The 19864-nt window shown below is 38.8% G+C and overlaps 1 protein-coding gene across 2 annotated transcripts; it reads left to right on the top strand.

Annotated features, from left to right (window-relative positions):
* Positions 1-495: 495 nt before the first annotated feature.
* On the top strand, positions 496-17186 carry DTWD1 (DTW domain containing 1). Of its 2 annotated transcripts, none has more exons than XM_054078004.1 (6): positions 496-590; positions 3362-3643; positions 4573-4716; positions 5970-6243; positions 10320-10568; positions 16890-17186. In XM_054078004.1, exons 2-5 carry the CDS (start codon positions 3368-3370, stop codon positions 10547-10549), a joined length of 924 nt encoding a protein of 307 aa, XP_053933979.1. In that variant the 5' UTR covers positions 496-590; positions 3362-3367; the 3' UTR covers positions 10550-10568; positions 16890-17186. The 2 variants fall into 2 exon arrangements, with proteins under 2 accessions (XP_053933979.1, XP_053933980.1); XM_054078005.1 differs by lacking the exon at positions 16890-17186 and adding an exon at positions 9212-9293 and having other exon boundaries at positions 10320-10436.
* Positions 17187-19864: the final 2678 nt, after the last annotated feature.

The following is a 19864-nucleotide window of genomic DNA, read 5'->3' on the forward strand; positions in this document are numbered from 1 at the left end:
AGTAAGTTGGTCTGTCAGTCTGTCACTGTCACTCAGCCATTTTCATAGAAGCATCGAACAGTTTGGGTTGGAAGTGACCTTAAAGCCCATCCAGTTCCACTCCTGCCATGGGCAGGGACACCTCCCACCAGCCCAGGCTGCCCAAGGCCCATCCAACCTGGCCTGGAACACCTCCAGGGATGGGGCAGACACAGCTTCCCTGGGAAACCTGGGCCAGCGCCTCACCACCCTCATAGTGAAGAAATTCTTCCTTATGTCCAGTCTAAACCTGCCTCTTCCAATTTAAACCCATTGCCCCTTATCCCGTCACTCCAGGCCTTTGTAAACAGCCCCTCCCCAGCTTTCCTGTAGCCTCTTCAGGCACTGGAAGCTGCTCTAAGGAGTGCCCGGAGCCTTCTCTTCCCAGGCTGCCCCGCAGTCCCTGTCCCTGTCACTTTCTGTGACTTCCTCAACCGCCTCCAGGCCCGCGCCTCCCGTAACCACGGCAACGGCCCCGCCGTCCGGCTGCTCTTCCGGCTCGGCCTCCCCGCGGCGCCCGCGTCCCGCGCTTTCGTTCCGGGGCCGCGGCGGGACAGGTGCTGAGCGAGCGGGTGAGGAGCGGCGCGGGGCCCCCTCGGGGGGGTGGGGGGTTGAGGGTGGGGAGAGCGGGGCATAGCGGGTTCGCAACGCGCTGCGAGGCGCCCCCGCAGCACAGCTCGGGGCTCGGGGCTCACTAGTGCTTCCCCGGGCCCTTCCTGCTGCGGAGTCACGGAATCAGAATGGTTTGGGTCGGAAGGACATTAAAGCCCATCCAGTTCCACCCCTGCCACGGGCAGGGACACCTCCCACCAGCCCAGGCTGCCCAAGGCCCATCCAACCTGGCCTGGAACACCTCCAGGGATGGGGCAGCCACAGCTTCCCTGGGCAACCTGGGCCAGTGTCTCAGCACCCTCAGCGTGAAGAAATTCTTCCTTATGTCCAGTCTAAATCTGCCCCTCTCCAGTTTATACCCATTCCCCCTCGTCCTATCCCCACAAGCCTTTGTAAACAGCCCCTCTCCAGCTTTCCTGCAGCCTCTTCAGGTACTGGAAGGTCACTCTAAGGTCTCCTCAGAGCCTTCTCTTCTCCAGGCTGAACAACCCCAACTCTCTCAGCCTGTCCCTATATGGGAGGTGCTCCAGCCCTCAGATCATCTTCATAGCCCTCCTCTGGACCCGTTCCAACAGCTCCATCTCCTTCTTATGTTGAGGACTCCAGAACTGGACACAACACTCCAGAAGAGGTCTCACAAGAGAGGAACAGAGGGGCAGAATCACTTCCCTTACCCTGCTGGCCGTACTTATTTAGATGCAGCCCAGCATAGAGTTGGTCAGGGCTGTGAGTGCACATTGCTGGAATCATGGCATGGTTTGCATTGGAAGGGACCTTAAAGCCCTTCCAGTTCCAACCCCCCCTGCCATGGACAGGAACATCTCCCACCAGACCAGGCTGCTGTGAGCACTTTCTCTGGGTTTTGGAGATTAGGCGTAGGCAGAGTTCATAGAATCATAGAACGGTTTGCGTTGGAAGGGACCTTAAGGTCATCCAGTTCCAAACTCCCTGCCATAGGCACAGACCCCACTGCCCGTGTTACTTACAGTCTTAAAATTTTATGTCTGAAATGGGATTTGGATCGTACAAGTTGTGTAAACTCTATTCCACCACATTTTTGAGAAGTGTAGTGCACGTATCCTGCTGTAACCAGCTGTCATTTTGAGACCACAGAGCCCTTTCTGTGCTGTGAGAGCAGCGCATCTCTCCTCAGCATCAATAATCAATGTGCTTCTGGGTGCCCTCTTTGAGCACCACAGTTCCTAAGAGATGATACTGATAGGAATCAGTTTGCAGGCTTGGAATGCACAGCTAATTGGAACGGCTGATTACAGGGCCTCTCGCCCCTCTTTGCTTCTTGAGGAAACTTGATAAGATTATGGGTTAGTCTGAGAGGTAGGGCATATCTGCTTCATCTCAGAGACATTTAAAAGCAAATTACGCTATAGAATTTGTATGCATATTAGATTTTGTGTTTATTTGAATGGACATCTCTGACCTATCAAAAGTTAGAGCTTGTCAGCAGGGGAAGGAAAAGTATCATAGCATGCACAAGTATTTAATTTTACCAGAAAATAACAACTAGTTTTTCTGGGGTTAATGTTAAATTTACATTGGAAAGTTAGCCAAATGCTTTGGTTTTGTTATTTTTCAATTAAATTACACTTGTTTTTATTTGAGTGTTTAATTTTGGATCACATCTCAGGAATTATTGTTTGTTTGTTTTTGTTAAACATGACTGGTCTGTTACATCATTACACAAGTGTGATCCCTGACATGAAAAAGTAAACCTCAATTAGCTGAAAGTAAATACTGAGAATGACTTTTTTCATTTTAAGCGATGCAGCACAGAATGCAAAAGGCAGTTTAGAACTACTGGAGGCTGTGCAGGCTCTTAACTGTGGGCTGCTTCAAAGACCAGAGGGGACCCTGAGTGATCTAGCCAGAAGGGTTTCACTAAAACCGTGACTGTGACCCTCTGTATACAGCAATACAAATTCTGTCTGGATTGGGTATGGGCACACAGTCCTATGTTTCGGATATGTTACTCAGTACTCAATAAAAATTCTACGCCAGCTGCAGAGGGTGAGACAACATCTGTCCTGGAGAAAGCTTGAAAAAGATCTAATTAATATTATATAAATACAGACTTGCAGAATGAGTCTAGATTGGGTTAGCATTTAACTGTCAGGTATATGGAGCACCAAACCCATATTTTAGCTCTTGAGACTAATTTTTCAGCCTCAAGCCTTGTTCCCGGAAGATCTGTGAGCACAGATTTCCTTCAGGTAGTTTGGTTTGCCCACACACAATAAATTTCAGTAGATCTCTAAAGTTGTACAATTAACTTTCCTGTTAAGAATTTCTGTCCTGCAGACATTTAATTAATTGTCAGTAGTCACGCTGAAGACTAATGGCACTGCTCATCCAGGTAAATAGTGTCTGCCAGTGTTTTCACAAGTTTTTAGATGCTGATCCTACCAATAGAAAAAATACAATTCTGCATGAGTGAAGTGAGTGGGATAACTTATCCAAATAAAACGATGAATGTGCTTATGTGGGCTTTAAGGATCCAGATCTCAGGTTCTTTCTAGCAGTTTGTCTCATGCTCTCCTGAAATCTGTTTCGAGTTCTTAGTGCTTTACCAACTGAACGAGATGATTTTATTATTTTTCTGTTCTGGGAAATACCTTCTTTGATGAGTATTTAGTTGCTAAATAGGATGATACAGAAATATTTCTAATCATAGTATATTGGATTTTTAACAGCTACAACATATTGTCTGTTTCAGGTAGCCATGTCTTTAAATCCATCTTCACTTCTAAATGAAGAAAACTCTCAAGAACCAAAAAGAAATACTGAATGTTTGGAAAGTCTGGAATTGCAGACTCCATCATCATTTCAAGATCACCCACTTCAACAATTACAATTAGCATCGCAGGAAGTGCTTGAAAAGGCAAAAAAGAGTGGGAGATCAAAGTGCCCTCGATGCAGTAGTTCAAGGATGTTTTATTGTTATACCTGCTTTGTTCCTGTTGAAACTGTCCCAACCAAAGAAATTCCGACTGTGAAGGTTAATATTTCTTATGAATTTTTCTATAATGTTCTTGTGCCTTTTATTTACTGGGGACAGAGAACAGACAGTCTGTGACCATTTCTTTCCTGATTCATTCTTTATGTACACGCATCCTTAACATAGGTATAAGTATGAATAAACTACAGTTAGATTAAATTATTATTCTTATTTGAGGGAAAAGCCACTCAGCTGCTCATGCAAGTCATTATGTTTTCACTTACTGCTTAAAAGTTTCTTTAAAGTACTCTTACCTTCATTCTTCAGTTTCTAATAACAGAATATATTGTGAGCAAAAGAGAATCTGACCATAATCAAGACTGAATTTTACAGAAAATGCGAGGTAAATGTCATTCTTAAATGTTATGGTTGTATAATTCAGATAAACACTCTTAAAATAGAAATAAAGAATAAAAAATGTAATGCCCTTCAGCTAAAATACCTAGAGAAACTGTCAAAGAGAGTGGAGACATTTTTCAAAATCACCTAGGAACTAAAATGCATTTTGAAATGACTTTGTGATTTGAAAGCATTGGGGAAATACTCTAGAAGTACTTTGTAAATTTGACCTAGTGGATTTAGGTGTATTTTCATTGAAATGGCCATTTTTTTCAACAGAATTAGATGAATACCTAATACTTACCGATACTACTTCTAGAGGCTTTGCCACACTACTACTGCAGCATTCCAGCTTGTATTCATTGCATATTTAGATATTTGCATAAACTGAGAGAATGTAACAGGTGCTTTTTGTCACTTGTCTCTAGTTTAGTTCTAAACCTATTAAAACAAAAACATTGTTAAAAATTGTCAAATGTCTTAATTACATGCCCATAGGTATTTCTTCTGGATTTTGCATAAACTGTTTTACCTATACATATGATCATAAATCTTGCTCCTTTTTTTTTTTTTCTCCCTTTTTACTATAGTTACCGTTGAAGATTGACATTATTAAACACCCAAATGAAACCGATGGCAAAAGCACTGCTGTGCACGCTAAGCTCCTGGCACCCGATGATGTTACAATTTATAAATACCCTTGCATTCCAGAATATGAAGAAAACAGACATGAAGTAAGACATTCTATATAGAAAGCAGAGCTTTCTGCTGGGGAGATGCAGAGATAACTTGTGTCCTTCCTCCTGCAGTGATACTGGACTCTGCAGGGAGGCAGCATTAAAAGCATTATTCTATTAGTGCAGTCCACTCCATCGTGCTCTCACGAAGCTTTGGCCTGCAAGTGTACAGTGGTCATGGACTGTCCAACAGAGCTTAGAAAAACTGTAGCACTATGCAACCACCTCAAATTTCCTACGTTCACCACCTTAGATAATGGATAATTTGATTTATTCTGTACCATAAGAAATATTTTGCCCAAACATATGGAAGTATTCAACTGACAGGGAGTTAAACAGCAGTTGTTCATCGCATTCAGCAGCTGCAGTATTTAAACTTCCTTAAACATTATAGCATTCGCTATTACAGAGAAAACCTACTAAAATGCAACTATTGTCAATCAAAAAAGAGGCTGAAAAAAAAGTGAGCTATGAACTTGGGATTTTTATGCTTATTTAAATGGTATGATTAATCTGGAATCCAATATTTATACATTTGATGTCATAACACTTTAACACTTACATTATTGTTTGACTACCTGAAGAAGAGGAAAATATACACTTGTCAGAGATGTTATTTTCATCAAGGAATGAGCCGTTAAGGAAAGCACAGGTGGCAAAAAGGCAGGAGGCTGAAAAAAGCAGAAAGAGCAACGTGGAAGGCAGGCAAAAGTGGGAAGAGATTGCAGTGATTTGGTATTGTCCAGGCTTTCCAAGTCACAGATTCTGAATGCTGCAGTAAGTTGTTGGAAATATACTAAGTAAGGTCATCCCATCACTGGTATTTTCCATGTATTTGTGGGACCTGCAATAGACGCAGGGGCAGAAGAGATTATTTTGTCTCATCTAGAATCTGTGAATGAAATTAAAAACTATTCTCTGTGGTCTTCTCACCCCATGCAGTGCAGTGACAAGTGAAATTTGAATATCCTCAGGCTGTTGGCTTGGCTGAAAAAAGTATTAGAGTCAGTAGTAGATGCATGGAGGTGACATTTAATTAAAGATCTGTAATAAGTATCTTTCAGTTATTATTTTAATGTAGTTTTTTATCCTTTTAGACAATAGAATATTTTTTAAGAGATACTCTTTCACCTGCTCCTGACTTAAATGTATGTGGGAAGGGATAGAAAATTTCTGTTCTTTAATGAAACAATAGCTGGTGTTTTATTAGATTTTGTTGATACTCAGATCTCTTTCTTTTCTTCATTTAGATAGCACTTATCTTTCCTGGCCCCAATTCAGTTTCAGTGAAAGATATTCCTTTCTGTCTCCAAAAATACACTAAGAAAGGCGTTTGTGGTAATGATGATGACTGTTCCAGCGAGCCATTTCTTAAGAAAGCAAAAATAGAACCTAAAGAAGAAAAAAGTCAAAATGACCGCATCTCGAGCAACAGGAGTGAAGGCACAGGACTGAAGAAAATAATATTTATTGACAGTACCTGGAACCAAACTAACAAAATAATAACTGATGAACGACTTCAAGGTAAAAAAAGTTCATATTGAGTTGTTCTTGCTACAGAAATGACAAAGGGAAATATATGTCTATATAACAGACCTGAGCATAATGCAAGCGTATACGTAACCCTGTGTCTGAATATATGTGAAAAATTCAACAGCCTGTTTCAGTGGAGTGGAAATCTTCCTGAAGCAAATACTCTGTTCCTTCTCCTGTCATATAATTTGTTTTGCAAAATGATAAGACTAATAATAAGAAATCATTTACATTTCCTTCTCCCACTTCTCTGTTGGGACAAATGTTCTTAGTCTCACGGAATGAAAGCTGTCATGTTAGGCAATACAGTACTTCTAATGACCTCTGACGGAAGCCAGGAACATTTCCTTTGCAGGTGGCTGTCTGCTTTTATAGGAGAGCCACGGGGCGATTTTTACACACTAGCGGCACGCAGGCCGCTAGAGGGTGAACAAGGGATCTAGGAGATACAGCTCGAGTATATCATGGCTTGGTTTATTTTTCTAGTAATGTTCCTTTGTTTCGTGTTCAATTCAATGACCTCACTATTTACCAGCCAAAAGGAGAATGCCTGATTGCCCTCCACATCCTCCCATCTCAGAGAGCAAAAACTTGTTCTGCAAAGGTTTTTCATCTTCGGTTCGTTACAAGAAGTTTACAGTTTTCTAGATAAAACCACAAAAGATAAAACAATGTAGCAAGAGAGTTTTGTTTCATTTGAGATAAATAGGAGTTTGAAAATACCTTCATTAGTGGTACTTAGCTTAGTACCACTAGTGGCTTAGCTGGGAGGCAGGCTGTTAGGCTTATATGTGATATATATAACTGCCTGCTTTGCATTGGACCCTACAAAGAATTTCACAGACTTCTTACATGCAAGATTAATGTTGCCTTGCTGTCTAGTCCGTTTATTAAAGAATCCCACATGTTAGTATAATGTATTGGCTAATTAAAATCCTGTTACTAAGTATTTCATTTAACACAAAACATAATCTAGTAGATAAATAGAAATTTTACTGTAAAGGTTAGAGTAATTGCATGTTGCAAGTTGCTTGTAAAGCATTTGGAACTTATTTTAAAAGGATGAATGTAAGAAAAGTAACAGGCAGCCAGGGAAACTGAAGATTTACATGGAAGCTTATGCAGTTTATCAGTAAAAGATTTGCAATTGCTGTTACTTTGGAGCCCTTAGGTTTCCAGTTACCCCCATGCAAATGCTGATCTTGTGGACTCTTCCCTCCTTTCTAGAACTTCATCTCTGTTCCAGCTGCACTCCAGCCCTTTGTTTTCCTGAGCACCTTTCAGGATTGCTGTAAGGTGTGACTAGCATCATGCAAGTCAGTCTCTTTTATCCACAACCAGGGGAGAATTTTACCCTCTATATAGCAGGTATAACAGTGTGCACAGCATATGCATTCATTGCTTTCCTGACTGCCTGTCATGAAGGACATAAGTTGCATTAATACTCCTTTTAGAGAGCACAGTTTTGCCTTTCAAGATGAATGGGGCAGAGTTTCCTTAGGCATAAAGCAATTAAATTACGTAGTACACACATACAAAATAGAGAACTGTTGTAATTTTTCAGTTTAACTGCAAATGAAGTCATCACCCAACAAAACGTTCCTCGTATATTAAAGATCACAAAGGTGTGTCCATAATTCCAAACAAGACCTAATTGCTGTACTTATTCAGAAAGATGAAGTGACAAGAAGCACTGGATTGATACATTAACAAAGCCAAGGAAATGTAAAGAAATGGCTTGTGTTTTATAAGCCTGCATTTGCAGAATAAGTCTACATAATTGTGCTGCAAAAGAAAGCAAATGAGTGCATCAGCCTTAAAAAAAAAAACAGCCTAGAAAACTTGGACCAAAACCCTTGCTTCTATATTCTTCTTGGAAAAGTGGTGTAATATATCTTTAGAAAGCAAAACTAAGTCTGTTGCCTTAAAGACAGGAAATATTTAAAAGCTGGTAATGTCTAGGATTGATTACTTCATTAAAAGCAATCATTAGATCAGAAAGGAAATAGTTGCATCTAATGTTAATGATTACTTTCTCATATGAGTGATGAAGCTTATCGGCAACATCAACACGGTTGTTAAAGAAACGGATTGCTTTGGTATTTTTTCCTGTAAGTTTGATTTACTTTGCATTAGCCAAACGTCTTATTTTACTAGCTTATACATCCTCTTATACAGGGCTGAATCGTATATCTGCTTTGGTTATGTGGGTTTTTTAAGTTTCTGTGTTTGCTTTCATTTCTGCAAGAAAATGGTAGCCTTCATCTATGCACTGCGAGTATATTTGAGAGCAGTAAGCTGATGTTCTCTGAGGTAAACTCCCTTCATCCACTTTTTCTGACAAATCTCTTGTCCTCTTATCACATTTTCATTTTCTTCCCTCAAAAATCAGACTTGAAAGTATGATGCAAAGAAAAGGTGGGAGTTCTGGCACGAATTTCAAAGTTCTTTCTAAAATAACACATGCTGACATGATTGAGAGGACTGTAGCAGAGGCAAGGTGAATCCAAAGTAGATAAACCCCTTCTTTCTCAGCCTAAATCCTTAAGGTACTCTTGAATCTTGGGACTATGGAAGATTAGGGAAGGACCAGAATTCCTGTCTGAAATAGCATTTTCAAGCTGCTGCCTCTTTTAAGAAATAAGCAGTATCATGAAAATAACAATAGGCACATTAGTCAGAGCTTGGACTCTTACTAGCTGAATTTGATGGAAGTTTTCACCTTGGTTAGGGCTGAAAATTCAAATACTGAAACCTCTTGAACGAAACAAACTTAATGTAGTTTCCTGTAACTATATTGAATACACTTGTATAGGATTGTTACAGGTAATAATTAGACTATTATTATTTTGAATTTTTGGTTCCAAAATGCCAACAATACCATTTAAACTCAGTGATGGAATCTCTTGTTTTTCAGTTTTTTAAAAACACTCTAAGAAAGATTTCTTTTACTACACAGACTATCGTACATTACTGACTGCAAAGGAAACAAGTAACTCCATCTTGCAATTACACTACAAAGAATTAAACACAGTTTGAAGGTAAAAAGTATAGAATTACACGTGCTGGGCTATAGGCCAGTTTTCACTCCTAAATTTGGACCTTACTGAGCCTTTTGTGTCCAGACTTCTCTGTCCATAACTTTCAAGCAATTCTTAAACCATATTATTACTTATGCTATTACTTGTATGAAACCAGTCCCACGACAAACACTTGGTATCTGATTTTAACATTTAGAAAAAGATAATTTTACAACCTGATCCTAGTGTCATTGACAGGTGTATACATTATTCTTTATAATCCAGCTGCCCATCCTGTTTACAAAGAGATTTCACATTAAAAGGGTTTTAATTTTGAGTAGTTTGTAAATTTTAAGGAACATAAAAATCAAGATAAATGTTTAAAATTCATCTGCATAATGAAACAGTTCGACATTATGGTAGATAAAGGATTTTCATGCACCATACAAAGACCCAGTTTCTTTCTTTCATCTCAAGTGGGAATGCTTTTAGTTTCTAATAAAATTAATGACCAGATTGTGTCATACTTACTCCTGAGTAATCCCAGGGAGATTTCAGTTACTTAAAAAGCATAAATGAAGAGTGTCTGGCTCTTAACAAATATTCCTCAGTCAGCAAAACTAAGTCTGGGGGATTCTGTTTTACACTTGGAAAGTATTAGCTTTACAAAAGATGAGGGTTATTAGTAATTTTATGAACATTGATGAGCCTTTATAGGTGCGGGTTTCACTCTTCCCATGTGAATAGACCCTACGGTTTACTGAGGGCTGTGAGGCTGGGTGAATGAAAAGACAAACAATAAGTTTTAATTGCAAATGGGAGGATTGTTACCTAGAATTTACAGCACTTTTTCATCTAATTTCAAAGTGGTCCACAAAGGAAGATAAAACTATTGCCTCCATTTTATGGATTAGAAATGGAGGTACAGGAAGGTAAATGTCTGCACTCAGCCATCTAGCAGGAAAGTCAGAAAACAAAACTAAAGACCTGTTTGGCATCCCACCAGTCCTCACTACCTAATCTATGTCATAATTTTTTTCTTGACAGGGTTGCTACAAATTGAGTTGAAGACAAGGAAAACTTGCTTTTGGCGTCATCAGAAGGGAAAGCCAGATACATACCTTTCAACAATAGAAGCGATTTATTATTTCCTTGTGGACTATCATCAGGAGGTTTTGAAAGGGAACTACAAAGGACAGTATGATAATTTGCTTTTCTTCTTTTCATTTATGTACACGTTGATTAAAAATGCCAAGTGTTGTGCAGGAAAACAATAAGATGTCTGTCTGTCTACAGGTAAGTAACACTGCGTATTGCTTTGTTTCTTTTGTAATGATAAACTGCACAAGCATAGCTAACAAATCTGAAAGTAGATTGCGCTGAATAATGGCTATATTATTTGTATTAAAAGTAAGCTGCAGACCTTATGTCCTGCACACGTGAGGTTGTATAACTACTCAAACAAGCAGTCTGATTAGAATAACCTATTGGAAAACAGTTATTCTTGGCTAAATATTGCTGTGTTCAAATCTACAAACCTGATGCTCATCACAGTGAGGTGATTGGAGGTGGGGATCGGACGACTCAGCCCCTCTTGCCGCAAGGAGTGATCTCTCTTAACTGTAAATAGGAATTAATGTGCTAGCTTTTTGTTAGTAGTAATACTTTGTTTCAGGTGTTTTCTTTGTGTTTTACTCAGTAATACTGATTTCACTTTCGTGACATCAAAAGCTTACTGAAATTTTTAGGGTGTTATTTAATGGGGGGCGCCAATACAAAACGTATAACTTTAGACTTCTTCAAAGAAATTAATTTAGTTAGGTGTTTATTGTTATTGTATAATACCATTATCATTTTAAGGAGCGATGACTTAACAAATGTGACTACGGCATGCCATAGACCGTGAAATTTTGTAGATGCCACAGACATGTAACTATCAGAAAGGGCTCATTGCATCGTTGAAGTTACCTGAAAATGTAGATTTTTTTTGCAGGACCTAAGGCAAAGTATTTGCGGAGACAAGAAATAAAGAAGATGGTGGTTCCAACCACAATATATCTGACAGGACTTCCTTAAATTAACCAGACTGCAAATCTGGTGTGGTTTTTCTTTTACAGTAATAGCACAAATTTGAATAGCATAAATAAGACTGTCTTTGCTGCTGAAATTTTTGCTGGTATGTGTAGCACTGCTGGCAGAGTCATCACATGTGAATGTAATTATACAAGTGTGACTTGGCCAAGCTATACCAGTACAGCTAATGCTGGCAGAGGTAACAGACCTAAGCTGTATCTTTACAAGCAGTTATACGAATATATTTTTATCGTACTAGGATGTTCTGCCAGAAAAATTCATGTCGGTAAAAATTACAGTCTTATGGTAGGAAAAAAATGGTTTATTAGAGGTACAATATATGGTGGATGGATATTTCTGAATACGCTCAGAAGTGTGTTACTTAGGAAAAAAATAAATCTTATTCAACTGACACAGACTGAAAAAATACAATAGATTTTTTAAACAAAAATTTCAAAGTTTAGTTATGTATTTTCTTAAAAGAAGTCTGCCTAAATTCACACCTGGAACAGACTCTCCAGGAGGGCACTCTCACACCCTGGTGAAAAATACTTAAAGAAAATCTTTTTACACTTCCATACCAGCTCCAACAACTTATTTGTACTATGCTTTTTAATGCTTCGAGATATTGAAATCAAAGTTAATATTGCTTAAAACACACGATACAAATACACTCTCTGCGAGGCGTGCTTATCTTCAGGTTTGCATGCTTATCTGCACAAGTGAATGCATATAAAGATGCATTTCAGTGGACAAAACACATCTCCTGCATTTACATAAAGAAAGGCTACTTAAGTTACATGAATTCACATGAAGCGTAAACTATAGCAGCACCAGGAGCAGCACAGGCTTAAAGTCAGAATAAGAAAGGTCATTTTTAAATATACATATACATTGAGTTTATGTGCCGGGCAATGAGAAAAATCAACACATTTCTTATTAATTTGGTTCCTCTTGCTATTGAGAGGTTATTTTGGCTTTTTACTGTGATTAATGCTATTTCCTTTGGTATGAATTTTGATAGTCTTTTGACATTTCCATCTGTTCTTGTATTTCTTAAACAAAGATTGTTGTAATATTTTTTTCAAAATCACACGACTATAATAGCTGAGAAGGAAACTTTCACCCACTTTAAACAAACAAAAATAAAATGAACCCACTGACCTTATGTTTTACAAGAACCAGAAAGAAAAATCGGGGGAGGGGGGAGGGGGGAGTTACTTCCAAGACACATTTCCCTGAAAACATGTTTTTTTATTTAAGAAGCAGAGGTCAGATAAACACTTATATAAGCTGTTCTTTGTTACATTTGGAAAATAGTTTCATAAGGTTAAAAATGGTTTCCAAATTTAAGTTTTGTGTATTTGAACAATGGGAGTTAAGAATCTATTCCAAAAGTAAATTAATTTTAATTCTCAGGTGAAATCAATGTACAGAAAAGATTTTAAATCTGGAACACCGTGTCCAGGAATTGGGTTCAGATTCTTTTTCTTCCAGCGCAGCCTCAGTGTAAGGCAAGAGTCATTCTTATAGCAAGTGACAAAAGTACATCTAATACCCGTAATTAATTATGGTCTGTGGATGTTCCTGTGATAACCTTTTATGAGGGCAGGAAGGAGGTTATTGTCACTTCTGCTGCAAATCTGTTCTGTCTGAGCAGCAGATGTAGTTCCCCCTTCTCTCCCGTCTCCTGCTTTCCCCTTTGTAAATATTTAAATCCTCTATTTAATTTCAGTACTGGTATAAGACACCAAACCAACCAAGTCATCCACCTCACACTGAAAGTGTCTCAGTACTGCTGATACATTTTTCCAGCTTTGAGACTAAGGAATAATTTTGCTCTACCAAATGAAAGCGATCAAGTGGTTAATCCTTTCAAGTGCAATTAGCAGCACTGACCTCCCTGTTCTTTAAATTGAGGGTCATGGGGAGGTAAAGGCCAGTTCTGGGCCTTTTCTTTCATATCAGAATACCCCTTCACTAACTATCTCTTCTGTTTCCAAAAACATCAGAGAGAAAGGGGGAAAACAGGCTTCCATTAGCAGTAATTTAAACAGCCATAAGTTAAAGGGGGAGGAAAAGGAAGAGCATCTCTATCTATCTCCTTTCACAACAGAAGACATCTGGCCTTCTGTTAGGAGGCCCCAGATAACGAAGAACCTGTCATTACAAACCTCCGCGATGTGTTCTGAGAACCATTTTACCTGCAATCTGGCTCATTCATTTCCTGCCACTGAAGCCATCTGCTTTTGCTTATTGTAGGTATTTTTGTTCTTTGTTTGGCCAGGATCATGAAGTGGCTTCTCTTTAGCATGCCTGGATGCTTGGTCAGAGGGAGGATTTAATCCCTTTCTCAAAATGAATAAGAGGGAGCTGCAAAAAACAATTCCTTTCCTGGAAGGTAGCATAAAAGTCATCCAACAAGCCTAGGTTGAATAAAGGGTCATGGCAGTGCATGGGGTAAAGCTACATTGAGATTGAAAAGAGATGACGACTTGGAATCTACAGCAGAATCTTCCAGAGCACTTGTAATCTCACCTGATTTCAATCCTTTGCTACTGCTTCTTGCAATTTTGTTTCAGTTTGAGTCCATCTCATTTTCCACAGAAGCTTCTTCAGGTCCAATTGCAGAGGTAGTGATCTCTGCTTGCTTCACTTGCACTGAGCTTCAGTATTTTGCCTGAATGCTTTAAAAATCAGTCTGTCTTCATAAATGCGGGTCATATCATGCTTATATAAAATGTAATGTTCCACCTATCCCTGTCTTTGAAACAAAATAAGGAGGGAAGAAAACTTCCTACTAGTTTTGTATCATTTACTATAATGCAGTTACTTCCAGATACTGTTAATCTGGGTCTTAAAGTATTCCAAAAAGCTGTACGTCAGCTGAATAAATCAAAACTTCTTTTGCAACACAAAACTTAACAGTGGCTGCAGCAATGTTAAAACAGGAAAGCCTTTCCAATAAGATGAAAAGATCGTGTGGCAGTAAAACGTTGATCTATTGATACCAGAACACGAGGTTACCCATTAAGATACTGTACAACTCAAGTTAATTCCTGAACTGCTATCCCTTGACGTTAATTCAGTAAAATTCCAATGCTGTCATTAGTAAGAATGTGGATTTTTACTGGTGTCGCTTAGTAATACCTACATTCAAAGCAAATGTTTATATGAAAAACTTATGCCATTCTTCCTGGTCACTTGCTGGGAAAGATCAGTGCCATTTTGTGCATTCTGAAAAGAGACCAAAAGCTGTAGAATTTTAAAAGTAGTATACCACATTAAACTTTAAAAACACTCATCGTGGTGTGGGTTTTTTACTACTATCTGCCGGAAAAAAAATTCAAATAGTTCTTCAGTCCCAGAGCAAGAGGTAGGAGCTACTTCTCTTATGCAAAACAGACTTTGTATTTTCACCTCACTGTAAATGGGAATTTTTGTCTAACTTTAGCAACTCCAGCACTGTTACCAGATTCGCATCAACTATGATTTTTACTGCTGACTTTTCAGACCAATAGTGTTGCAATGTGATATTAGAAACATACCACAGAAGAGTGAACAGAAGAGAACAGTACACCCAGGACTGAGTCGTATTTGACTTGATCTTATGCGCTTCACTGCCCTTATCTGCAGATAACGTAACTCCAAATAACATGTCTTTATATACGAAGATGGGCCCAAAGGCCAGTTGAACTCAGCACAAAATATAAAGGCTGAGTATTATTACTTCAAAGTTTCTGATGGTAAAATTTCTGCTTTTCCAACAGCAGAGAGAGAAGAGCTATACAGAAATGTGTACATGTGTAAATATGAATAAATATATACCTCCCTCCCTGCGATAAATGCATTGGGACACAAGCCAAAGATTTTCTCTTAGGCTATTGCTGTCTTAGGGAACATAAAGACAAAATTAAAGTGTGGTATCAGAGTTCAAACAATTAAAGAACGCTGTTATACGTACAGAGCAAATGTATACTTCAATTAGGTACAGATATATAGCTGAGCTTGTTAGTGTACATAGATGAGTGGTTTGACTAGGAATTAATTTGTTAACCTTGGATGCACTATCCAACTGAAGTGCTGTATTATCCGTCCAAACAATACACTGGAAAAACAAGTAACATTTCATACTTTTTAGCCATTTTGAATATTGCTGCTCATGGGTCTAATGTAGTTCCCTACTCTTGTCTTGTAAAACACCGCGTTTTCTTTGCATCTCCAAGCACACTGCAGCATTAGATCTGTTAAAAAAAGCTACCGACTGCTGCAAAATCAGCTCCCTGTGATGAAGTTAAACGCATCCATCCAGGCCTAACAGGGCATGCCAAAAGAGACCAAAGGGGCAAACAGGTTATTCCAAAACAATTAAAAGAATAAAACTCAAAAAGAAAAATTTGGGGAGGTTGATCTACACTGAAATTCTGACTCACCTGCACAGAGGAAACGCCATGGATCACACTCAGCCATTTGTTTAGCAGAGAGGAGCAAAAGCGTACCCACCCTGGTACTAAGGAAGGTGCATCTGCCCGAAGAAATCCTGTGTGAACACCTAAAGGGAACATGCGTGGATGTCACTCATGATGGAAAACAGATATTATATATAATGCAACATCATTTTTTTTTTTTGCTGTCATTTGAATACTTACTGGAGAACAAAATATTTACTCTATTTCAATGTATTTTCCTTACAAACAACAACACGTAAACCTATTAATGTAACTGTAAATGTTATTGTATACCTTCTGTCCTACCAAACTGAGGTATGACCTGGTCTTTGCTCTGGGAGAATACATTTTTGTGCACGTGACCTGGAATGAAATATAACTTTAAGAAAACAAGTTCTCTGTGAGGTAAACAACACGGACCTTTCATTTTTCATGAGATTTTGTGTCTCAGTATCATCTTCAACAGACATGTTATCAACAGTGATCGGATATAATCTCTAGTCATATAATATCTATAACTGTTAATGTCTACAAGTCCTGGTTTTAAACACACTTCAGGATTCTTCAGGCTTTCACGATAACGACTTAGGAAAACCTGACTTGTATTCAATTATAATTTGAGTTATCAAAAACATTCCTAGGATGGACTCCATTTTGAAGCGTCTCATAATCAGCAAGTCCTTTTTTTCCAAACCATACTCGAATGCCAGTCTCACAGCCTAAAGATGTACTTTAGAACCATTTCTGAAGCTGTTTGCTTTAGAGACAGATGTTAATGAATTGAACAGAATCAGGCTCTTCGCAAGTCTTAAAAAAGTATCTTTTGTGTCTTTTCTACAATACTTTGGGTTCCAGCAAAATAATTTGCTGAAGCTGAAACTGCAGACTTGATTTCAAATGTTGCTGTGAAGGCTAACTATAAGTTTTGTATTTCAGAAACATCTTAAATGTTTTCTTTCTTTCAAAAATTATTTTGGGGGCTTCGTGACCAAGTTATTTACCAAATGCAGCATGAATTCCAGCTGACCTCAACCTGCATTTTGTAGTGATTAGTCTTTGCAGCCGAAACATTCTAACTAGCTTTCTCTATTCACAGGCTTCCTTTGGGCTGAATCAATGCTGCAGAGTCAGTTTTGTTCATATTTACAGCAGATAAGGAAGCAACTTGACACAGCTTCAGTTTTCAGAAACATCACGTAAAGCAACTCAGTCTACTTGAAGCAGTTGGATCACTGAACTTCCTCCGTTAACCTGAAACGTGTCTAAGTGTGTTAAGAGTACTGGCTTCCATCTGCATACCTATGTCAATTAAGAGCACAAAAATGTTTGCATTGTTTTCTATCATAACTGTGTTGGCAAAAAAAAAAAACATAGAAACCTTTACATTGCCAAAAGCTTCCTTATTTCCTTCAACATCGTTTACTGGGTCTGGGAACTGGTTTATAGTCGATGCCTGAAGCAGCTGCCAGGGAATGTGCCAACAAATTTATACTGCTAAACCCTTAAATGCAGAATACTCCCTAAGATAGGCATAGCCTAACCGATCTTGCTCATTTTAAAAGGAGAATACATTGAAAAAATATAATGGAGTAAGAAACAAAAAATCTTGAGTCTTTTGAAGTCCATGAAAACTAGCACAGTAGATTCAAGCTGGCAAGGTCACGTGCAGTACTGTAGCTGTTCTAATGTAAGGATGGTCCTGTGGAAATGGGCAGAATTTCTTTTTCTATGTCCCTAAAAAGTTCTGCCCTCTGTGTATAGGCAGTGACCATTTTCAGTTGAATATGCCTATGTATATTCATCTTCTGAGGCATCAGTTTTGAAAGGACATTTCTTGCTTATCTCTCTATACGTTGGCACTTTTCTTGTGAAAAATTAGCAGAACTAACACCGTACTGAACTCGGTCACTGGTTCTTATACCTTCTTTTGTTTCCCAGAGATATAGGATTAGCTTGCCAGAGATAATAGAATTGGGATCTTCCTGTGCTGCTGAATTTACTGCGTCATCTGCACCAATTACCAGAGCCAAGTCTGTATCTGAGACAAAAAGGGAATACATTAGAAAATGTGTTATTATGAAAGGAAAAGCCATTGCGCTTCAAGTTATCAAGACAACACCAAAGCACATTAATCAAGCATACAATAAACGATGACAGTTTGTTGTTCCATCTGAATGAAAAAATGAGGTCCATCTGTGGTGTTCAAACCTAGAATCAAATCTTGGCAGTTACATGTGCTAATGAAAACTAATAAAAAAGTTTTGTGCATTCACTGTGTAAAATATGAAAATAAATACTCCTAAGATTTAAGAGGCAGTCTCGCACAAGGCTCTTGTAAAGTTGCTAAACAAGGCGCCTATGTAGAATTTGAGGATGACATCCATTATGTTATAACATGGAGTCTATTTCAACACCACTCAGTGCAAATCTACAATCTTGATTCTGCTCAGTTCTCTATTTCCATGGCTCTGCACGCAAGAAGCACTCCATTTACACACAATCCATTGCAGATCCAGGAATCAACGTTTTATTATAGTAGTCCAAGAGATTTCACAGTTTGGGTTAAGATGGCAGAACAGAGCTCTAATAATTGTTAATAATTCCTACAGCCTCTACACACAGCGCTCATGAGTGGTGTACTTCTAGAGGAACTCTGCTGATAAAGAAACAGGGCTTGGTTCAGAGCTGTAGCACCAGCAATATCAACTAGATGCCCTCCTCCTAATTTTCATTGAGCCCTTCAAGGAACCCTTAATGAGTCTGTGAAACGTGGCATCTGCAAAAGCAAGTCGTTCCTCTGCCTAACATGCTCACCCATGTGCCTACTAATTCTTCTTTTGAAGTTGTTCACAGTTTGCCCAGTAAATCAAGCCTAATGGTCTGTACATCTGTTCAGTCTCCTAGAGTCCTTATTAAAATCAGCATCACATTCCAGCTTCCAGTCCTCTTCACCTTTTTAACCACAGGGCTGGCTGTGCCTCCCAAGAGCCTGGCAACCAGAGCAGGCAAGATGTTCTGGCTGTACCATTCTTTATTTCTTCTGCAACAGCTCTCCAAGTGACCGAGACGCACGAGCCAAAGGAATTTAGTGTACTCTGAGATGGAGAACAGCCTCCAGGTGTAACACAACCACAGGTCTACTTTAAGCATAGAGGGGAATAAAAATAAAAATCTAGTATGGAAATGCCTGTTTCCCCTGCAGTTTGTGTTCCTAAAATGCATGTAGATATAATGTCAACAAAGTTACATCAGATACACAATAGCACAAGCAAATTAACCTCATTTACAGCAACAAAGCTACACCTATTTCAGACATTTATAAAAAGCAGACATATCATCTTACCTTTCCAGACTCAGTTTATAGGATGGACAGCGAGTCAGAAACATTTTAAGATTGTCAGCTGAAAAGATTTGACATGGAGTCTTCTGAAAGGCAGTAAATTCAAGATCTCATGGTACTAAATTTAGCTCCTAAACCTTCCTTTATGAGCTATCACCTGCATTTCTGTTTGGAATGAAATCATGTAGTTTGCTTCGCATTCACTAAGCTGAGTCCAGCGATGCAAATGGATAAAATGGTGAAGAATTCTTACATGAAGGAAATACGGGCAGTGCAAGGTGATACAAAGATCTGAAAAGGTGCTGTTGAAATTACCAGATCTCCACCTGTCAGTGGCCTATGTAGTCTCTGGTTAATAGTCCGCAGCCTCAGAAGGAGGGGGAAGGTCTAGAGGCAGTATAGAGCCATTTTTGCCTTTCTTGCTGATGCTACAGACCATAAGCTTCTCCAGAAAAATGATCACAGCTGTCACAGTCTTCCTACTTATGCAGTGTGGAATACATTAGGAAAGATTTGCTGTCCACACGAGCTTAGGACTTGCACAGAAAAAAAAAAAAATCCAAAAGGAACAATTAAGTGAGGGAAAATTAAAACCACAAATCATTAACACCCTGAACGTTGATTTGTGTGTGCGTCTGTGTTTTAACGCTGCAGTGTTCTCTTTGGAATTCACTATTTTATAGCAAATAAAGCCTCTGACCCTTTTAAAAATAATTTCTTTAATCTTTAGG

This window comes from Cuculus canorus, chromosome 12 (genome assembly GCF_017976375.1).
Source record: "Cuculus canorus isolate bCucCan1 chromosome 12, bCucCan1.pri, whole genome shotgun sequence".
NCBI classification, from domain to species: Eukaryota; Metazoa; Chordata; class Aves; order Cuculiformes; family Cuculidae; genus Cuculus; species Cuculus canorus.

Coding starts and splice junctions, on each gene's coding strand:
- DTWD1 (XM_054078004.1), top strand. CDS start 3,368: ATGTCTTTAAATCCATCTTCACTTCTAAATGAAGAAAACTCTCAAGAA. Junction 3,644..4,572: donor AAGAAATTCCGACTGTGAAG/GTTAATATTTCT, acceptor TTTTTACTATAG/TTACCGTTGAAGATTGACAT. Junction 4,717..5,969: donor ATGAAGAAAACAGACATGAA/GTAAGACATTCT, acceptor TTCTTCATTTAG/ATAGCACTTATCTTTCCTGG.